Source organism: Cebus imitator, unplaced genomic scaffold (genome assembly GCF_001604975.1).
Source record: "Cebus imitator isolate Cc_AM_T3 unplaced genomic scaffold, Cebus_imitator-1.0 Scaffold376, whole genome shotgun sequence".
Lineage (NCBI taxonomy): Eukaryota > Metazoa > Chordata > Mammalia > Primates > Cebidae > Cebus > Cebus imitator.
Window position 1 is genome coordinate 2100032 of NW_016107691.1, and position 20688 is coordinate 2120719.

The following is a 20688-nucleotide window of genomic DNA, read 5'->3' on the forward strand; positions in this document are numbered from 1 at the left end:
GCTAAATAACTTGCTCAAGGTCACACAGCTAATGAATGGGGTTGAGGGGAAGGATTTGAATTCAGTTATGTGAAACTCCAAAAGCTGAGTGCCTCACGCTATTTGCTTAAACCCAAAGGGGAGGTGGATGAGTCAACTGAGCAGCAGTGGCTGGTGGTGACATAGGATAATAAGCAGAAATGAATAGCATGTGAACAGCTCTGATGAGGGGGGCAAGTCACACGTTGAACTCACATAATGTCATTTCTGTCCCCAACAATACACTGAGTCCTACCCTTGCCCCCAGGATTGTCCCTTACTTTGACTGGAAGCTGAGTCTTGCTGCTGACTACAGGTCCTGAGCCCCAAATACAGCAATGCTTCCAGCAACTTCACAGCTACTTGCTGCCTTAGGGCAGGAGAGTGTGGACAATTTCCCACCTCCAGAGAAATACCTAAAAACAGTGGTCCCAACAGCTTTGGCATCAGGGGCTGGTTTCATGGAAGACAATTTTTCCTGGGACCAGGGTTGGGAGGGATGGCTTCAGGATGACTCAAGCACATTATATTTATTATGCACTTTATTTCTATTATTATTACATTGTAATATACAATGAAATAATGCTACAACTCACCATAACGTAGAATTAGTGGGAATCCTGAACTTGTTTTTCTGCAACTACAGGGTCCCATCTGGGGTTGATGACAGACTGTGACAGATAATCAGGCATTAGATTGTCATAAAGAACATACAAACTAGATACCTTACATGTGCAGTTTACAATAGGATTCATGCTCCTATGAGAATGTAACGCCACTGCTGATCTGAGAGAAGGTGGAGCTCAGGTGGTAATGGGAGCAATGGAGAGTAGCTGTAAATACAAACGATGCTTCACTGGCCTGTCTGCTGCTCACCTCCTACTGTGAGGCCTAGTTCCTAATAGGCCACAGAGCTGTAGTGGTCCATGGCCCAGGGGTTGGGGACCTATGCCTTAAAAAATTTATTCTGCTGTTGTTTATTCAATAGTATCATCAGCCTGAACAAACGACAGCACAGAGTTAGGCCAACTGTTACTTATTTATCTGACAGGCAGTTATGAAATACCAATTGTGTGGCAGGCACTGTGCTAGGTGCTATCACAGCAGTGACCTTAAAGTCTGGCAAATAGACACAGATATGAAAACTGGTCATTTCAATCTAATATTGAAATATATGAGAGCCTACAAGGGGTTCAGAGTGGGCAATCAGAGCTGCGTTCCTTGCCTCATGGGCCTGACCACTGAATGGATACGGTGGTTATGGGTCTTCTTGCAGAATTACGACAGGCCCATAGAGCACAGCATGTGGATTCAAGAGTGCTCCCAATGCACGGTGAGAGCATCTACCAATGAATGACACAGCCATAGCTGTTATGGAGAGGGCAAAGTCGCTGTAGGCAAGAGTGGCCTGAGAAAGAAAGATGAAATCTCGTATCTGGGACTACAAAAACAGATGCAGCCAGGCATGGTGACTCGCACTTGTAATCCCAGCACTTTGGGAGGCTGAGATGGGAGAATTGCTTGAGACCAGGAGTTTAAGGCAAGCCTGAGAAACATAGTGAGACTCAACCTCTACAAAAAGTAAAAATAAACTTAAAAATTAGCTTGGTATGGTGGTGCATCCCTGTAGTCCCAGCAGCTTGGGAGGCTGAGGTGGGAGGATCACTTGAGCCTAGGAGTTTGAGCCTGCATTGAGCCGCGATGGCATTATTGCACTTAGGCTAGAGCAACAGAGCAAGACTCTACCTCTAAAGAAAAAAAAGAATGTCATTTGGTTAGAGAAGAATTGGATTAAAAAATCATTCCCCCAAGTGTCAGATCTTTAAATCTTACTATAAATGCATGCCTTTAGCTTGGCTTGAATTTCTATTGGTTTGCTTTTATGTTTTTTGTTTGTTTGTTTGTTTGTTTTTTGAGATGGAGTCCCACTCTGTCGCCCAGGCTGGAGTGCAGTGGCACCATCTTGGCTCGCTGCAACCTTTGCTTCCCCGAGTTCAAGTGATTCTTCTGCCTCAGCCTCCCGAGTAGCTGGGACTACAGGCTCATGCCTCTACTCCCAGCTAATTTTTGTATTTTTAGTAGAGACAGGGTTTCACCATATTGGCCAGGCTGGTCTTGAATTCCTGACCTTGTGATCTGCCCGCCTCAGCCTCCCAAAGTGCTGGGATTACAGGCATGTGCCACTGCACCCGGCCCGGTTTGCTTTTATGTTTTTTCCTCTCACGTTGTACATTTCGAAAACTAGGTAAGGTGGGAAAATGTACTATAGAAAAAAGAAGAATGAATGAGTGTTCTAGCCAACAGAGCTTTCTGCAATGATTGAAGATTCTATTCTGTGCTGTCCAATACAGTAGCCACATATGGGTGCTGAGCAATTGAAGTGTGGCCAGTGCAACTGAGGAACTGAATTTTAAACTTCATTGGAAACGTGGTGAATAGCTGTTGTATTGGAAAGCACTGCATGTTCCAACCTCTTAGCAATAACCCATACACACCCTAGTAAAGGTGCAATTAAATATGAAGGCTCCTATTAGTCTAGTTATGGGGACACTTATTTGGGTGTGCATGGGCTTGCCCAATCAAGAGTTGGAGCAACCAAGGTTCCTAAAAACTACCCTGCAAGAGCTTATTCTTAATTTGCACGGTACCTTCAGGCACATTATCTCACTTAATCCCGTAACAGCTTTGAGCTGGGTAGAGCAGAGATTATCACCTCTGTGAACCCCAGTAAATTTAGGTGATGATGGCAAGGCCCTACAGCAAATCAGGGTGGAGACTAGAAGCCAGGTGTTTCTCCTGGTTAAAAAGCTCTTTTTCCTTTTTTTTTTTTTTTTTTTTTTTGGAGACGGAGTCTCACTCTGTCGCCCAGGCTGCAGTGCAGTGGTGCAATCTTGGCTCACTGCAACCTCCATCTCCCAGGTTCAAGAGATTCTCCTACCTCAGCCTCCCAGGTAGCTGAAATTACAGGCATCTGCCACCACGCCCGGCTAACTTTTGTATATTTAGTAGAGACAGGGTTTCACCATGTTGGCCAGGCAGGTCCCGAACTCCTGACCTCAGATAATCCATCTGCCTCGGCCTCCCAAAGTGCGGGGATTACAGGCATGAGCCACTGTGCCCGGCCTAGAAAACTCTTTCCAGAGGAATAGCTAAGGGAGAATGGTTTCCTGCTACTCGTGCCTGCTACTCATATCCTGGGTCTTGAGGATGAAGAGAGGTGGCGTGCTTCACATGCCTTTTTTTTACTTGAGTGTGGCTAATGGGCCATAGACTATTGAGAACCGTATCTTATTCCCTTCCTGCTACCTTGATTTAGGCAGTAAAGATGTTTTTGAAATTTTCATTCAAATATTCAAAATTATGTACCGAGTACCAGTCATGTCTCAGGCACTGTTCTAGGTCTGGGGTCACCGCTGTGAAGAAAGCAAAGATCCCTCCCTTGTGGAGGTAACCCTTCTGATAGAGAGAGACTGATAATAAATACATTGTGTATATATATATAGGATTTCTGTAACATTTCAAAAATATTTTAAATATGCCGTGGTCTCTCATGTCTTTTATGGCACATATACACCCTATCCAATATCTCTTTTGTGTAAATCTGGACTTACATTTCAAGCAAACTGCCTGGCTTGCTGAAAGGTGGAGACACCTTTGGATTCAGTCTTTTAATATGTGTTGAGTGCCACCTATGTGCAGAGCAAGATATTGGGGACTTTGGAGAGATCCAGAAGAATGAGAAGACAGTATCCCATCTTAGGGAGTTTCCAGGCCAATGCAGGAGGCAGTCCCATGCCTTGGGAGCTCCCAAGCTGTAGAAGGAGCTAGCAGTCTAGTCTTGAAAGGCAAACAACTTCAGAACCCGCTTCTAAAGCAGAATCTCAAGTACACGCACAATGAATTCAGCCTTGACTGTGTGGAGCTGGGTAAACCACCCGCCTCTTGCGATGATGGGGAACCAGAATGGGACAGCTCCAGGGAACAAGAAAGGGGACACCATAGGAGCTGTCGCATGTCCCAACAGTGAGGAGAGGCTAAGGGGCAGCCCCTGCTGGATTAGCGTTATCCTGAAAAGGTTTCTGGATGTGATGGGATTTGAGATGCTGCTGCAAGAATGAAGAGGTCACGGAAATGTGGGGTGGGGTCATTCCAGGTAGAGGGTGCCTCCTGGGAAATGCAGGGAACATGAGGGTGCTGGGCAATTAATCAAGCCTTGGGCACAAGCATAGGCAGTCACCCCCAATTCAAAGCCAGTTGAAAATGCAGAGGAGAGAGGAGGGCCAGTGTGTAGGTGTCTTGATCAAACCCTTGAGCAGCAAGGGCAAGGACCAGGGTCAGGGTCAGAGGTAGAGGGCGTGAGTGAAGGCAACCCAGACTGAGTCCTACCCTGAGCGCCCAGGTTTCCTGACAGCTGTTAAGGGAGAGTGGTGAGAAAGGGTTAACTGTGCCCCTCCACCGCCCCAAATGCTTCCTGTGTTTGAAATCCTTCAGGTCTCTGCAAACCCTCTGGCCCCCGGCCAAGCGGGCATTGTCCGGGGAGCTGTGGTGGTTGTCAGAGAGGCCGCGTAGCCTTTGTTGTGGGGCCACCTCGGGGTTCCCGCTCGCGCTCGGGCCGGGGCTGCAGAGTGCGTGCCGGGATGGGGGCGGTGCGGGAGGCTCGCTCCCTCTCCCTCTTCCTGCCACCCCCCCAGCCCTCCCGATGACCACATGACCAAGTGGGCTAGCGGCCAAGCCACAAGCTACAAAATGCAGCCCCTGGAGTGAGCGGGGAGCATTCTCGCTGGCAGCCGGGGCCACGGGCAGTTGCAGCCGCGGCCGAGCCGCCAGCCGCTGGGAAAGAGCTCGTCACTGCCGCCCCCAGAGCCGCCGAGGCCAGCTTCGCGGCGCTGCCCCGCGGCGGGAGAGGAGGCTGCAGGAGAGCAGAGGCGGCCAGCGGGAGCGGCGGGGCTCAGCGCGCACACTCAGCAGCCCGGGAGCCCCGCGACCTCCGCGCCCGCACGCGCCAGCCGCGGCTCTCGCGTTTCTCGGCCTCCGGGCGCCCCACCTCTCCTCCCTCCCCTCCCTCCCGCCAGCTCGCCGGGGCCCGAGGAGCAGCATGAATCTGCGGCTCTGCTTGCAGGCGCTCCTGCTGCTCTGGCTCTCCTTGACCGCGGTGTGTGGAGGTGAGTGCGCGCCCTCCCGCTCGCCTGGGCTACAGCCGGCGCGCTCCCTTCCCTCCGCCCCACTCGCACTTCTCCCCGCCTCCCGGGGAGCCCGGCGCGAGCCGTGCAGGAGCAGCCACGCGCCGGCCCGCGCCAGGCAGCAGATTGGCAGGGCGCCCCGGGCCATGGGGCGGCTGGCCGCAAGGACCGCTTCTTCTGGGAGGCTCGACTCGGCCTCTGGCATCACCTGCTTGTCACCTTGTCTCTCTTAACCGCCGCTCGCAGTCCCGGGAGCGCAGGACCACAGGTGTGCCCCGCGTGTCCTGCGCGCTGCACCCTGCGTGGTGGGCGTGGAGGCGGGGGGCATGCCCGCTCCACTCGTGGATCGATGGAAGGAGCTAACCACAGCCGGGTGGGCTGGGCTCCCACGTTGAACGTCTTCTGGTCCTTGAAGGCTGGGAGCCTCCCTCCGGTCCAGGGGCGCCGGAGACCGGGGATGATGTGCCAACATGCAGACGTGACACTTGTTGCATAGGCAGCAGTGCGCAGAGGGGGTGGCGGCATGGAGCCCAGCTGTTGCTCCTTTCGGCCTGCGTGTGGGAGCAGAGACAGCCTCCCTCAGGCAGGGCCGGGCTCAGCCGGGCTGGGCTGGTCTTCTCCTCCCTCACCCCAGGTCCTGGCTGCTCTCCTCATCCCACCCCAGAGACTTGGTTCTCTCACATCCTGGCTCCAGCCGTCCTTTCTGTCCCAGGCTTCAGCGTGCTTCACCTTAGTTTCCCTGTCGCCAGGGACCAAGGGAGGGAGCACAGCACCTGACCTGACCCCTCCCTACAGCTCAGGAAAGGGGAGTCCTTTTGCCCTTACCTGGCAATACTTGGCACTAGTGCCCATGTCCGCCCCTAGCCTGGTCCCCACCCATGCCCCAGCAGCCCCATCCCGGGCTGCCTGTCCTCTGTGTGTCAATGTCTCCTAGGGCTGCCAGCTCCCACCTCCAGCTGCCACAGTCCTATGATCTGGCTGTCATTGCTGCCTGCCTGGCACCACACAAGGGGAAGGCCAAGACCAGGTGGACTAACGCCAGGGCCATGGCTAGAATCACAGGGAGGTGGGAGCAGAAAGAAGGAGAATGCAAGGCAGAGAGATTCCTAGGGCAAGAGGACAGGACCCTACATGGTCCCAAATCTTCCAGAACGGGAGGATGGCATGCATCCCAGGAGCCTCCGAGGGGCCCAGCTCGCTCTGCCTGCTATGGCCCTGGGAGCACTGCCTGGCTTCTCAGAAAGGCACAGTGCTTGTGGTTGGCACCTCCTGCCTCCAGGCAGCTGGCTGGCCAAGGATCTTTCTCCTCAAGACCTGAGCACGAAGTCAGCCACCACCACAATAAGAAGTAGGCAGACTTTTTCTACAGAAACTCCTGCCAGGCAGGTAACAGACGGAGGAAAAGATACGAGTGAAAGATACAAGTGATACGCCATACAGCCTGTCCTCAGAGAGCCTACCATCTGGTGTGGTTGGCAAGGCACGACGCTTGCACAATACCACCGCAGGCAAATAGTCCAGGGTGGTGCCTTCAGGGAAGAAAAAGACTGGGTGCAGAGACAGTGTTTCAGAGGAAGGTGGGGATTCCAGGTCTGCACACTTGGTGCTTCCCCCAGAGGCTGTGGGGAGAACTCTGGCCACTAGACAACCATACAGACCCTCCTGGGGTTCAGCCATTGGGACAAGGGGAGAGCTGGTTTCAAGGGAAGGGAAATCGGTCAGGTTGCCAGAACTCCGTGTGGCTGGTCCAGAGCCTGCCACTCCGTGCTTGAATTTCACCGTCTTCATTAGGTCATCTGTCCACTCCGATTTGGGTAAATTCCTTGTCTTCACATTTTGCTCAAGCCTGGTGCTGGAAACTTTTGGGGCTCCCACTGCCTCCTCTACTCCCTGACTTCTCCTGGAGCCAAGGAGGGGCATGTCCCCAGAGGTGGCCACCAGCTAAGGATCCAGGTACACATGTCCTGCTTCCACTGCCTCCTGTCCTGGGTTAGAAGCAGGCATCCCAGAACCAATTTGTCCTTGGCTCAGACTGGCATTCTGTCCCCAGCCAGAGTCCCCAGTCAAAGTTCCAGCCCGAAAACCACACTTCCTCCTCTCCACACTCTGTCCTGACTTGGAATGTCCACTCCCCCACCCCTCTTCACGCTGCTTCTCATCACCCTGCTACCACTGCATACACTCCTGCGCTGCCTCCCTACCTGGGATACACTTTGCTCTTCTGAGTCTGAGAACTCCCAGGACAGGGCCAAGTGTCCCTCTGTCTCCGAGCACCTCTCTTTTTCCCCTCCTCCTCCCCCTCCCCAGGCCCAGCTCAAAGCCTGCAGTCATGGTGGGAGTGTGAGGAGAGCCTACTGTACTCCTCCTGCTCAGGGAGGGGACATCTCCTCAGCACTAAGTACCCATGTAACCTGAGCCAGGCCTCTCTGGCAAAGAAAGAAGGCAAGGGAAACAGAGGGCCAGGCCGCCAGACAGAGCATGATGTATCCCAGGGCAGCAAAGCTGGCACTGGAGACAGCACAGGGCCTTGGAGAAGGCAACTGGGATGGGGGCGGGGGGCTGGGCAGACAAAGAGACACACGCAGGACCACAGAGCAGTGGAGGGGCATTGCCAGCGGAGTCCCCAACGGAGCACACATTTGGGCTTTTAAAGTCATCCTAAGACAGGCCAGGCTGAGAGAGGAAAAACAGGTGCATCATTCCTGGTAAGGCGGGCATGTTCCTGAAAAGTCACACGTACCTCTGTGTGCGTTGGCAGGGTTGGAGTTCAGATTGCTTGAAAGTCAAATCCTGTCCTCCCCCGACTGCGGTTCTCAGTGTGGAGATTCTCTAGCTTCGTGGCTGGTGGTGCTTCAGCAGGCAATGGCTCCAACCACTCTAGGCTGGAGATTGTTTGGGGGATTGCTCCAGCCTCCTTTTAGGTAGCAAATGAGCTGGAAGAAAATATTTAAGTGCATTAGAGGTGGCCTCCATTTCTAAAGGGAAATTCTTTTGTACAGTCAGGACCTCTGCAGTGATGAGAATCAATAGCCTCTAATTTGCTCCTTTGGACAGCATAAATCCAGGGTTTTAGGCATCAGCTTATCTGATGGTGAACCAGACTCAGAATCAAAAGTAGGAAACAGGTGGGTGATGGGCTCAGAGTGCTGGAGGAGCCTGCAGAGCTCGGTGATGCTGAGGACAATGAGTCCCCCACCCAATGGGCACCCAATGGGAGGGATGCAAGAGGCCCGGGGCTGCTGGGTGGCTGCTCTCCAGGGCCTGGCTGGGGGCTTAGAGCCACAGAGTGGCTCTTCTCTGCAGACCTAGAGTCTAGACATCTTCCTGGCCAGAGTCGGATCCACCAACCCTGCTCCCCATCCTGAAATACAGCCTCTAGCCCTCCCTTTCTGACTGCCACAGACACTCCCAATCTTGGGTGCTGGGCACATGGAGGTGATGCCCTCCCCCTCCTGGCACCATGCCTCTCTTCTCCATGCCTGCCACCCCCTGAGCTACAACGGCTTGGGCCACTGCTCCATCCCTTCTGCACCCCCATCAGTTGAAGGTGCAGAAGTGAGAGCCAAGCGTTGACTTGGTTCACTTCACGAGGCCCCTGGGGTCCTACCCCTGTGTCTTATCAGCATCATTCAGACCCACCCTCAGTGATCAGGGTGCACCCTGAGGGGACCCCAGCACTCAGGGCAGAGGCTGAAGCAGCTGCAGTCGGGCTTAGTGAAGGTCTTTTCCTCCCCTCCCTCTCCAGCCCCAGCCCCTCATAGATAATGCCAAGAGGGTAGCTCTGTGACAGACAGAAGCAGCCCCCTTGTTCCATCTGTTCCTATTGCTCCAAAGTGCCAAGATCATTCTTCTTTTAATTCTCATAGGTTATGAATTTCAGGGATAAGTTGGCATGGAAGTGTGGCTAGTTAACCAAATGACCCAAGTCAACAGTGGGGGTCCTCATGGGCCTGGCGATTTTTTGGGGGGAAGAAGGAAAGGAGGGTGCAGGCTTGGAGAATATGTGTGTCTGGGGGTGGTGGTGATAGGTGGGTATGTCTGGGTGTGAGTGGGGAAAACTGCAGGCCCAGAGGCCTGGAGGAAGAGGGCCCTAAGGCCAGATCTGCCCACTTTTGGCCCAAGAGGAGGCTAAACACTTGGAAATTGTGTGCAAGCGGAGGAGGACTCACAAGAGCCAAGGAGCCAAGAAGGAACAGAGCGTGGGGATGTTGGAGGCAGAGGCGGAGGGGAAGGGGGAGCTGCCAGGGGTATGACTGGGGTGTGAGCAGCCAATGGGAGGCTACATGGAAACTGTGAGCCAATGGTGGGAATTCCTGGGTAGATGGCAATGGGGCTCGAGGGACAGGGATATAGATGCAGGCAAACCAGGTGGTGTGTAGTGGGAGAGAGACTGGTGTTCATTATCTCTGGCCTCATATGCTGTATCTGCTCAGGCCTGTACGGGGCATGGCACAAGTACCCTGCCTGGCTGCCTCTTCCCCGGCACCATCTCAACTCCGTACACTGCCTGCTGCCACCAGCCAGGCTTGTCTTGCGGGTGGCAGCTCGGCTTCCCTGCGTGGACTGCAGGCTCGTGAGAGTCGGCCTGCATACCTTTTCCCTCACTGCTCCCAAGGATACCCTGCACTGCTTGGATCCCATTGTCAGGGCTCAGTCTGGTGTCAGGAGGCTTCTCCTCTAAGCCAGATAGTGCAGAAGAGAAGCCAGCAGGGCTTGAAATGGAAGGAATTTATAGGAGACGCAGGATGCAGGGTGTGGTCTTGGAATGACAGGAGGTAGGGCATTGGTGGGAGGTGCCAACTGCAACAACCCACCCCCTCCTGGTGCACAAACATGCTGCTGCAGGTGGCCATTCTCTCATTTGTTCATTCATTCCTGCAAGATTTATTGATCTCTAAATCTGGTCTCAGGTCTCTAAATCTGGTCACAGCATGAGGCAGGCTGAGTCAGAGACCCCTCCCCCTTAACCCACCTGGCCCAGCCCCATCCACTGGGAAGACTTGTAGCCCTAGAGATGCCTAACCACCTATGAGACGCCCAGGGGTGAGATATGAGCTCCCTAGTACTCAAAAGTGGGTCATCCTGCATATCAAAGGACGTAGGAGTACAATGACGTGATGTTCTGGATTTGCTTTAAAATACTGCAGTCAAGGAAAAAAAAGAAAAGGGATAATAAAGCATATGTGACTCCATCTGGATAACCGTTGAATCCAGGTGATGGGTACGTGGTGGGGGGTGTCATTGTAATGTCATATGTCTGAAATGTTTGAAGTGTACCAGTTGCAGGGGTGCCATGGGGATTGCTGCCTCCTGCCCCCCAGCCAAGTATAGGTGTGATGCCCCAAAGTGCACACCCCGCAATGACGTTCCAAAGAAAGAACCCACTTGTGCCTGTCAGCAACATGATAGAACTGTCGAAAGGACATAAAATCAGCTACAGGACCGTGCAGAAATGGCAAATTTTCCCTCAAGGTGCAAAAGAAAAACCAAAGAAAATCTACAGGGAGCGTCGCCGCATGGAGACTGCCCCTCCCTCAGGCCAACACCCTTCCTCACTAACAGGCTTTCTTCTCTCTGCAGGGCCCCTGATGCCGCTTCCCGATGGGAATGGGCTGGAAGAGGGCAATGTCCGCCACCTGGTGCAGCCCAGAGGGTCGAGGAATGGGCCAGGGCCCTGGCAGGGAGGTCGGAGGAAATTCCGCCGCCAGCGGCCCCGCCTCTCCCATAAGGGCCCCATGCCTTTCTGAAGCAGGTACTTGAGCCTCTGGTCGGTAGACAGTGCTAAAGTGGAGGGAGGGAGAGGGACAGCCTAGAAGCCGGGTGACCCTGCCGCTCATCACTGGCCAGACACATCCACCAAGCAGTCCTGGCGCCACACACATGGGGGCTTAGAGCTGGCAAGGGAGCTTATGGGGCAGCTGTCTAGTCCCTTGATTTTACAGACAATCTCCTTCTCTGAGGCCCAGAGAGGGGCTTGATGCTTGGGGCCAGCCTCCCTTTCACCCTGCTGCCTGGGGTTGGGGAGGCTGGCCTGTCTGGAGATTTCTAGACATCCTGCTGGACCTTAATGGCTGGGAGGGGTGCCCAAGGCAAACCTACAGATAGATGTCCAATAGATTGTCACCAGAGTTGAGGAAGGAGGTGGAGAGCTTTAGGGCCTCTGAGGCAGAGAACAGGACAGTTGTGGCTGGGGTTACCTGGAGGTGTGAGAGGGAAGGAAGAACCAAGGCAGCAGCAGAGAGAGCAGAGCCGGAGCCTGCCCCTCACCTGGCCTGCTGGCTGTCCCACTGCAATGGGGACAGCTCAGGGGCCTTGGGCTGGAGGATTGGGCTGAGTGGGCTGGGAGGGGAGAGAGAAGGCGGTCTCCTCTCCTTTCCTGGGGAGTTTCTTGGGCCTAGCCTATGTCCATGACTTCTCTCTTGTCATTTTTCCTCCTTAGGACTGAAGGGGCCGCCAAGTGGCCACACCCTGCGGTTCTGTCTCCTCTATAGATAGGTCTGCTTCTCTGGAGGCCTCACGTCCGTTCAGCTCTCACCTCGCACCTGCTGTAGCCACCAATGGGCCCGGCTCTTTTCACCTGCTTGCTTCCCCCAGTGGCGTGCTCCTGGCTGTAGTCTGGATGACTCCCTTTCTCTCGCAAGGATCCGTCCAATCCAACTTCCTGGCCCCTCCCTGGACTGACTTTGGAGATCCAACCCCAGAAGGTCTCCCTTCTTCTCCAGGTCCCCTCCGATCTAGTCCCTGCCTGTCTCATCTTGTTCCTTCCTTCCTTATGTCCGCCCTGGGCATGGGGAGGAAACATTCCCTTCCGTGGACTCCAGCAGATCCCTTGTTTTCCTGGTCAGTTGGACTCCTCACCTGGCCTCCAGGAAGGAGTGCAGAGAAGAGCAATGAGACTAGGTAGAGGTGCTGGCTGCAGGGATCCAGGCAGGGCACATGGTGGGCACGGAAGTGTGGGGGCAGGGAGTTCTGTTGAAGCGGGTGGAGCATCGGTGTTTGCTCGGTTAAGGAAGAGGTAAAGGAGAGCGGTCTGGTCCGTGAAGTCCTTTGCTGTTTCTCTTGCCTTACTGTGCCTCCCAATACTCCCTTCTCCCTGCTCCTCCACCCCGTCCCCAGCTAGGCCAAGCTCCAGGTCAGGAGGGGAGGGTGCTGGGCCTGACATGGCTCTATACCCTCCCAGGGGTAAAAGCCAAGCAAGAGGTTGTTTTTGCCAAGAATCACGGAAGATATGAGCCGAAAGGACCCTTGGAGATGACTTAGCCTTCTTAGGCAAACGCCTGCAAAAACAGAAGCATGGAGAGGGGGGTGACCTGCTCAGAGTCACTGCAGAGCAGGGATGGGGACCAGGTCTCCCATCTCCTGGTCTATGATGTCCTCTTTCCTCTTGATGATGTCTTTTCAAAGCAAATGAAGTGCCTTTTCCTGAGGCTGGGGCTGGGGGGGCTGGGAGAGGAAGGGAAGGGAGAGGCCAGTTGGCCGTGAACTGTCCTGTCATGGGGCCGGAGCTGCTCCCACCTCCCTGACCTTTACCTGCCTCACAGTTCCCCCAGCTGGGCTGGAAGGTTCCATAACTGGCCAGCTGCCCCCATTCTGGCAGCTTTCCCAGACCCAGGGTATTCTAAAAGGGGCGGCTCAGGCACCGAGACTACCGTTCAACCCCCGACGTGGTTCTCAGGAGCCCGAGGTGGTCTTCAATCATTGGACTCCATGGCCTTCCCTTCGTGTTGACCAGACCTTCCTTCCAGGGCTTTTCCTTTGGGGGAGGTGGAGAGGGGAGAAGAAGGGAAGGGAAGAGCAGAAGGAAGGAGAGGCAGGAGGAAGAAATGAAGGCAAAGGAAGGAAAGAAAGATGGGAGGAAGAGCAGCTGGAATAGCACTCTCTCCCCGGGAGGCCCCAGCTTCCATGAGGGGCCTTCAGCCATTCTCTGGAGGGAGCTTTCTCGCCTTTTGCCTGAGGAGGCTTCCCAGGAGGGAGAAAGGGAAGATAAGAGCCTGATGCCCAACTTTGTGTGTGGGAGGATGGGGGAGTCAGGGCCCCCCAAGTCCCACAATAACCCCAATGTTTGCCTATTCGCCTCCCCCAAGCCCCTTTACCTCTGCTGCTGCTGCTGCTGCTTAAAGGCTCACCCTGGGGAGCCAGGCTGGGCACCGGCCTCCCCTACTCCCCTCACGCTTGGCGTGGGGACTGGTCGGTGTCCAGAAAGTCTCTTCTGCCACTGATGCCCCCATCAGGGATTGGGCCTTCTTTCTCCCCTCTTTTCTGCGTCTCCTGCCTCATCAGCCTGCCATGACCTGCACCCAAGCCCAGCGCCGTGGGGAAAGGGAGAAAGGTGGGGACGGCTGAGAAAGCTGGGAGATAGGGGACAGAGGACAGGAGTGGGTGGGCTGGGGGCGAGCTGTCTTATTTAAAGTGGTTGTTTATGATTCTTATACTAATTTATACAAAGATATTAAGACCCTGTCCATTAAGAAATTGTTCCCTTCCCCTGTGTTCAATGTGTTTGTAAAGATTGTTCTATGTAAATATGTCTTTATAATAAACAGTTCAGAGCTGACAGTTCGCCCTTACTCTTGGACGTCATGTTCAGGAGGGCGTTCCTTTCCCCTGGGAGCCGTGGTTGTCCCTGTGCTCACATATCGCACGTGCAGGGAGGTGAGTGCCTGCATCCCAAATCGGTTCTAGGTCAACTGGCCTGAAACTGATTTGCCACGAGCTCACACAAGTCCCTAAGCTTAATGACCAGTTCACATAAAATCCAGCCCACTGTTAGGTTTTGCTGGCATCTGTTTGGGTGTCCTCATTTTTTTGGCAGTGTCATTTGAAGAATTTTTCAAAAGCAATTTATTTAAGAACATGCTGATTAAATGCAGGATCGCTACTAAAAGCTGTTCTGTATCCTTGGTGGGTGCATTCTTCTGTTTTATCTACTTTGGGACACTTTCAGGACTTTTTAGCCAGTTTGCCTTTCCTGAAAATGTTATGTTTTCAGCAATAAGTACATTTGATAATGACTTGATTTGTATCATTTTATGTTTCACAAAGTAGACTTGCTTGATGAATGAGATAGCCTGAAAAATAAAATGCAAAGAGTTCAATATGATTCTGCCCCATCTGTCTCACTTCATGCGTGTTGTCAAAATGCCAATATCTTGCAGAACAGAAGGGAATATTGGGTACATGCTAATTTGGTTAATAAACCCATTAGGTGCACACAGGCATACACAATACAGAGCAAAACTCAGCGAGAAGCCGAGAGGAGGGATCAAAAGGGGTTCATTTGATAAATCCCACGGGAGATCCCATAGATTTGACAAGTATTTAGTGCTAGAAATACACAATTTTAAAGAAAGAGTCTTTAGACAAACTCCCTAAAAAGTCATAAAACTGCTCAATAGCAGAGAAGATAGAAAAGTCATCCACATACTTACCTGGCAGGGGAGATACCATGATCGCAAAGGTGGTTTTCCCAGGGTGAGGCTTATCCATTGCACTCCGGATGTGCAGACCCCTGCGATTTTCCCAAATGTGGGAAACTTGACTGCCTAATTTGTGGTAGTGGGGGGATTGCGTTTGCGCTTTCCCCTGAATTAAAAAAAAAAAAGAAAGAAACAGTCACCCACAAGCCTACAAAACAATCTCATCATTGACAAAATGCTGCAAGTTGTGACAGTGATTTAAAAATGCAATGTTACGGCTGGGTGCGGTGGCTTACACCTATAATCCCCAGCACTTTGGGAGGCCGAGGCAGGCAGATCACTTGAGGTCAGGAGTTCGACACCAGCCTGGCCAACATGGTGAAACTCTGTCCTGGGTGACAGAGCCAGACTCAGTCTCAAAAAAAAAAAAAAGAAAAAGAAAAAGTGATGTTACTTTGGAAGTGCCTCTTAGGAAAACTGGTGCAAAATGCCTTCTTTAAAAATTACTAGTTTGACTTTTAGGCAAACAGGTCATCAGAGGAACTGGTTTTAGGCAGAGGTTTCAGGTGAGCTGGCTTTATGCTGATTGGTCTGTAACCCCCCTAATCAGCCCCAAAGTTCTAATTTCACATGAAACCAAGAAGAAAGGGGTGAGGTGGGGACAAGACAACTTAACACTGATCCATAAGTGTATAGTGAATTAGATAAGTGAATCTAGAATCTGGTCTTCAAATTCTAGAATGCAAACTCTTTCTACAGTACTATGGAAGTTCCCCTAACCAGAAAGAAGAATTAGGTACAAAATGTGTTTGATTTTTTTTTTTTTTTTAGACAAGAGTCTCACTCTGTCACCTCTGCCTAAAACCAGTTCCTCTGGTGACCAGGCTGGAGGGCAGTGGAGCAATCTCAGCTCACTGCAACCTCTGCCTCCCAGGTTCAAAGGATTCTCCTGCCTCAGCCTCCCAAGTAGCTGGGATTACACGCACCTGCCACCACACTTGGCTAATTTTTGCATTTTTGGTTTTCGTAGTAGAGACAGGGTTTCACCATGCTAGCCAGGCTAGTCTCAAACTCCCGACCTCAAGTAATCCACCCACCTTGGCCCCCCAAAGTGCTGAGATTACAAGCATAAGCCACCGTACCCGGCCGTGTTTGATAGTCTTAGTAAGTGCAATACAAATTTGGAGTACAAGATGGCACAGTGTAGACTGGTGGGATCAGGGAAAGCAAATAGAGGCTGAGTGACTAAAACAGGCCCTAGAAGGCACAATAGCATTTGGTTAAGTTGGTGGAAGGATGATGGGCAGTGACGGCAGGGACAAGGAAGGGGGAGCAGACACCAGGGTCCATGGAACATATGTAGTCAACTGGATGCTACTGGGTGGATGCCAGTGTGATCTTGGGGCAAGGGATAAGGAAAAGTAAAGTTGGTGTCTTCTGTAAAGATAATTATACCTCAGACCAAAGGAAGGCTGGACACGCGTTGCTAGCCTTTGGAGATACCTTTACCAAATAAATACAACAGAAGCAGAGTAGGGCATTGTTTTTCAAAATGCAGAGCTTAGGAAAAGAAATAGGAATTCATTTAACTGATTGTTTCTGGACTGGAGGTCCTGGACTGAGAGGTTGACGGGTGGGGGCAGAGAACCTGAAAAACAACACTCTTTCAAATCCATCCGGAATTAAGCAGCCTCTGAAATTACAGAGATTAGGGAGGCAAACAGACTCAGACCACACACAGCTTTTCAGGACCCCAGGTGTGGTGTAAAATGAGCCATAACTGCTTAGAAAGCGAAGCTTTCGGACACTCCTGTAGGGCTGGCTGGCTTGGTATCCCGAGCAGGGGCTAGGCTCCTCCACGTTGAGGGAACCCTGAGGCCTGGCCTGAGCAGCTATTCTGAGGTCCTTAGAGTATTCGATTTTTCAAGCCTAAAGGTTATTCCACTGAAATTTCTCAATCCAAAGTTTCTTTCTGACCAGAGTGAACCTGTGCCAGCTAACTGCCAAAGGAGATGGCAGAGATTTACTCAATACCTTCCTCTCCCGGCTTGACAAGGGCTGCTGACTCAGCCAGCATTTCTCGGTAGCTCTCGGAAGGGAGGTTTCTCTAGGACTCCTTTGAAAATCCAGTTTTTCCTACGAAGCGGCCAGTGCTCAGAGGAGCCAGCAAGGGACTCCCCTTGCTGCTGTCTTGGACTTCAGTCAAAGGCCCGAGACGCATCCAGGACACTTCCTTGAATGTTTCAAATCAGCAGCCAGCAGACTTTTTCTGTAAAGAGCCAGATAGTTTTTTCGACTTTTTGAGCCATACGGTCTCTATCCCAACTCAAACCAACCTCTTTGAGTTTGATGCTGCCACCTACTTTATAGCACTGTGGTCAGGATTGACTGTGATGACGCAGGTAACGTTTTCGGCACAGGCAAAACAGCCATACACAATACATACACCAGTGGGCGTGACCGTGATCCAAAAAAGCTTTGTAAAAGCACTTTGGTGGGTGAATCACGAGGTCAGGAGTTTGAGACCAGCCTGGCCAACATAGTGAAACCCCATCTTTACTAAAAATAATAATTTTAAAATATTAGCTGGGTGTAGTGGTAGGCACCTGTAATCCCAGCTACTTGGGAGGCTGAGGCAGGAGAACGCTTGAACCTGGGAGGCGGAGGTTGCAGTGAGCCAAGATTGCGCTACTGCACTCCAGCCCAGGCGACAGGCCATAGATTGCCCAGCCCTGTGTCAAGTAACAGCAAGCCCTTCAACTCAGCCCCTGACCCCTTGCCTGGAGCCCAAGGGGAAGACTTACATTCTGCAGCAAGGTGTAGAATTAAGGGATTTAATACACTGGTTATGAGATGGCCTCTGACAATAATCATACTAACAAAGGGATTTCAGTGGAAGGGGATGTCTGGAGTCAGATCAGGCTTCAAATCGTGGCACCACTATTTACTCACCTGTGTGACCTTGTTTTGGCTTTGGGCAGGATGCTGCTGCCCACTTCATAGCACTGTGGTCGGGATTGACCGCGATGCTGCAGGGAACGTGTTTGGCACAGTGCCCGGCCCATGTTACAAGTGTTACGAGCTCACTAAGTGGGAGCCCTGAGAACTGGACAGGGCAGCCATCATTATCCCTAATTTATACATGGAAAATCAAGTCCATGGAGGTGACATCCCTTGTTCAAATTCACAGAGCCATTCGTGGGTGAGTAGAGCCTCAAACCTGGGTCTGTCCCCAGCTCAGGTCAGCTGCTGCTATGGTTTGAATGCATCTTTCAAATTCATGTTTTGGAAACTTTATCCCCAAATTCATATGGTTGATGGTATTTGGAGATGGGGCCGTTGGTAGGTAATTAAAATTAAATAAGCTCATCAGGTGCACCTGATCTGTCTGGAATTGTGGAGCCAGGCACCTGTTCCAGGAGACCTGCCTGGCCATTGGGGTTCCTTTCTGCACAAGGCCAGGGGCCCAGAAACCTGAGTTCCAGTCCTGAATCTGCTTCAGCCCAGGGCTTGCTGGGTAGCTTAGCAAAGTCTTTCCTTTTAGCCCTTTCTGGGCCTCAGCCTACTCACCTGCCCAGGACACCTTGGTGGGTAGATATGAAGCACCTGCTTGTGAATAAAACTTAGCTGGGGTCCTAGCTAACAGTGGGAGGTGATTCAGGCTGCCCTCTGGAGGCACTTCAGGACCTGACCCAGGGACCTGTAGGGAGGAGTTCTGAGAGGAGAATTGGGCATATGGCAGGAAAATGGGAACCTAAGCCAGTGAGGAAGTCCACCGCTGGGTTACGTGGGTTGCACAAGCTTCCCATAACCTCGGGGGCTGCTGGAACCTCCATTCCATACCTCCCCCATTGTGCAAATTAAATGCCTTCTGATCTTCCCTGAGTGTTAAAAAATTGGCACACTGCTGCTGACCTAGCCTAGTGGTGTGAAAGTTTTCTGAGCTCTGGATCCTAACCCCAGCTTGGCCAGTGACTGGCTGTGTGACTCCAGGCAGGTCTGTTCATCTATTAGGGGTCCCAGTTCTCCCTCATCTATTTTCATAGGATGACAATCTCTGCTTTCCCTGCCTTAAACACACAGAATCATAGAAGGACATGAGCCTGAGAGGTCGTTCAGTACCCTAAGCCCTGTTATTTTTACAAATGAAGAAAGTGACACTCAGAAAGGGAAAGTGGCCTCTTAAAGGAACATAGCTAGATGGTCCTAGCAGACTCATACAGAGCACTTCTCACGTGCCAAGCACTGCTGGAGGAGCTTCACCTGTCCTGACTTACTGAGTCCGCTTCACAGTCCCATTTTATAGGTGGGGAAACTGAGGCACTGAGCGGCTATGCCATTAGTCTAAGGATCTTCTGTGGTATGTGCAAACGAACTGAGAGAGACAAGGTGGCATTGCTTTAAAGGAAGGCAAAGGCACTGCTGAAATGCCCTCCAGGGCTGCAGTCACCTCTCGTCTGTAGGGGAGGGGCTTTGGCACCCTCAGTCCCAGGGCAACAGAACTGCCTGTGATTTCGGGGCTGTGGGAGGCCTGCTGGGAAGAGGGTGCCACTTTTTCCATCTAGGCGGAGACATCTCTGGCTCCCTCCCCAGCAGGTGTAGAGGTAGGGGCTGGTGACATTGGCATATGTTGTGGAGGGTTTCATCCTCCATGTCTCTAGGTTCCTAAACTTTCTCAAAGTCTGGAGTTCCTCTTTCCTTTGGAAACTCCCAAATCCTCAGATGTGAGTGATGTGGAAAGATAAGGGAAGATAAACAAAGCAGAGAGGAAAAAGGTTCCAGTGAGGAGTACAGGGGTGTGGAGGAGGGGGTCTCACCACACAGCGCCTTCCACCTCCAGCAGTGCAGAGATCTTCTGATCTGATTATCGTCTTTCCTCCTTTCCCCTACTCTGGGCTACCCCCCAGCTCAGCTCCACAGCCCTCCCACCCCCATCCCCACTTCCAAATTGCCTGTCAAGTTTCAGGACCCAAGTCGTGTGTAAGTTTCAAAAGGAGCTTCCTGTCTCTCAATCTGTGCCCGAACTTTCAGAACCCATGCCTAGAAAGAGCCCTTTGGCCTACTCCTACCCCAAATAATCAGTCTCCTGGACAATCAGCTAAAAAATGCCTACCCTTAGCCAGGTGTGGTGGCTCACACCTGTAATCCCAGCACTTTGGGAGGCCGAGGTGGGCAGATCATCTGAGGTCGGGAGTTTGAGACTAGCCCGGCCAACATGGCAAAACCCATCTCTACTACAAACACAAAAATTAGGGCACGGTGGTGGGCGCCTGCGGTCCCTGCTACTCAGGAGCCCGAGGAGGCAAAATCCTTTAACCTGGGAAGTGGAGGTTGCGTCATTACACTCCAGCCTGGATGACAGAGCAAGACTCTGTCTCAAGCAAACAAACAAACAAACAAACAAATACATGCCTACTCTGTGCAGGACACCGCTCAAGGGACAATGGAGGAGGAACAGTGGAGAAGACTTGGTCCTCACCTTTCCTCTGGGAGGCTCCAGGGAAAGGAGGTGTGTGGCGAGGGTGCAGCAGCCCTCGTTAGCTGTTGCAGCCACAGTGCCCTCTGTACCACTCCCCCGCAACCCCAGGGATGGTCCCCTGGCCCCGAGCCTGTGCACTAGCCTCAGCAGGACCTGCGAGGGAGGGAGCTTCATACCCATCTTTTCTATGCCCAAACTTTCAGAACTCACGCCTAGGAAGAGCCCTTCAGTCTACCCTACCCCAAATAATCAGTCTCCTGGACAATCAGCTAAAAAACGCCTACCCTTGGCTGGTCATGGTTGCTCATACCTGTAATCCCAGCACTTTGGGAGGCCGAGGTGGGCGGATTGCCTGTGGTCAGAAAGCAGAAGCTGGGAAAGCCTCAGCCTAAATCACCCAAACCACATTTCTGGTGCTCTTCTAGTTTCCCCAGACTTCCCTTGCCAGGTTCTCCACCTCCCTCCAATTCTCTGGGTCTTCCAAGTGCCGGCCAAGGCCCACCTCCCCCATGAAGCCTCCCTGGATGCTTTCCTAGCCCTAGAGGTCACCTGCAGGTAAGGCCAGGATTAAAACCCAGTCCCGCCACCTCCAAAA

At 52.4% G+C, this 20688-nt stretch overlaps 1 protein-coding gene and 1 non-coding gene across 2 annotated transcripts; both read left to right on the forward strand.

Annotated features, from left to right (window-relative positions):
• The first annotated feature begins 4766 nt into the window (after positions 1 to 4766).
• On the forward strand, positions 4767 to 13036 carry APLN (apelin). Its single transcript, XM_017507531.2, has 3 exons — positions 4767 to 5180; positions 10779 to 10950; positions 11638 to 13036. Exons 1-2 carry the CDS (start codon positions 5114 to 5116, stop codon positions 10943 to 10945), a joined length of 234 nt encoding a protein of 77 aa, XP_017363020.1. The 5' UTR covers positions 4767 to 5113; the 3' UTR covers positions 10946 to 10950; positions 11638 to 13036.
• A 1582-nt stretch (positions 13037 to 14618) lies between these two features.
• On the forward strand, positions 14619 to 14783 carry LOC119468102. The gene has a single exon (XR_005196718.1). It is a non-coding gene; the product is annotated as a U1 spliceosomal RNA (small nuclear RNA).
• The last annotated feature ends 5905 nt before the right edge of the window (positions 14784 to 20688 follow it).

Bases quoted from the DNA above. Each gene is read 5' to 3' on its own strand.
- APLN (XM_017507531.2), top strand. From the start codon at position 5,114: ATGAATCTGCGGCTCTGCTTGCAGGCGCTCCTGCTGCTCTGGCTCTCC. The intron at 5,181-10,778 runs GTGAGTGCGCGC...TTCTCTCTGCAG, and splicing joins CTTGACCGCGGTGTGTGGAG to GGCCCCTGATGCCGCTTCCC.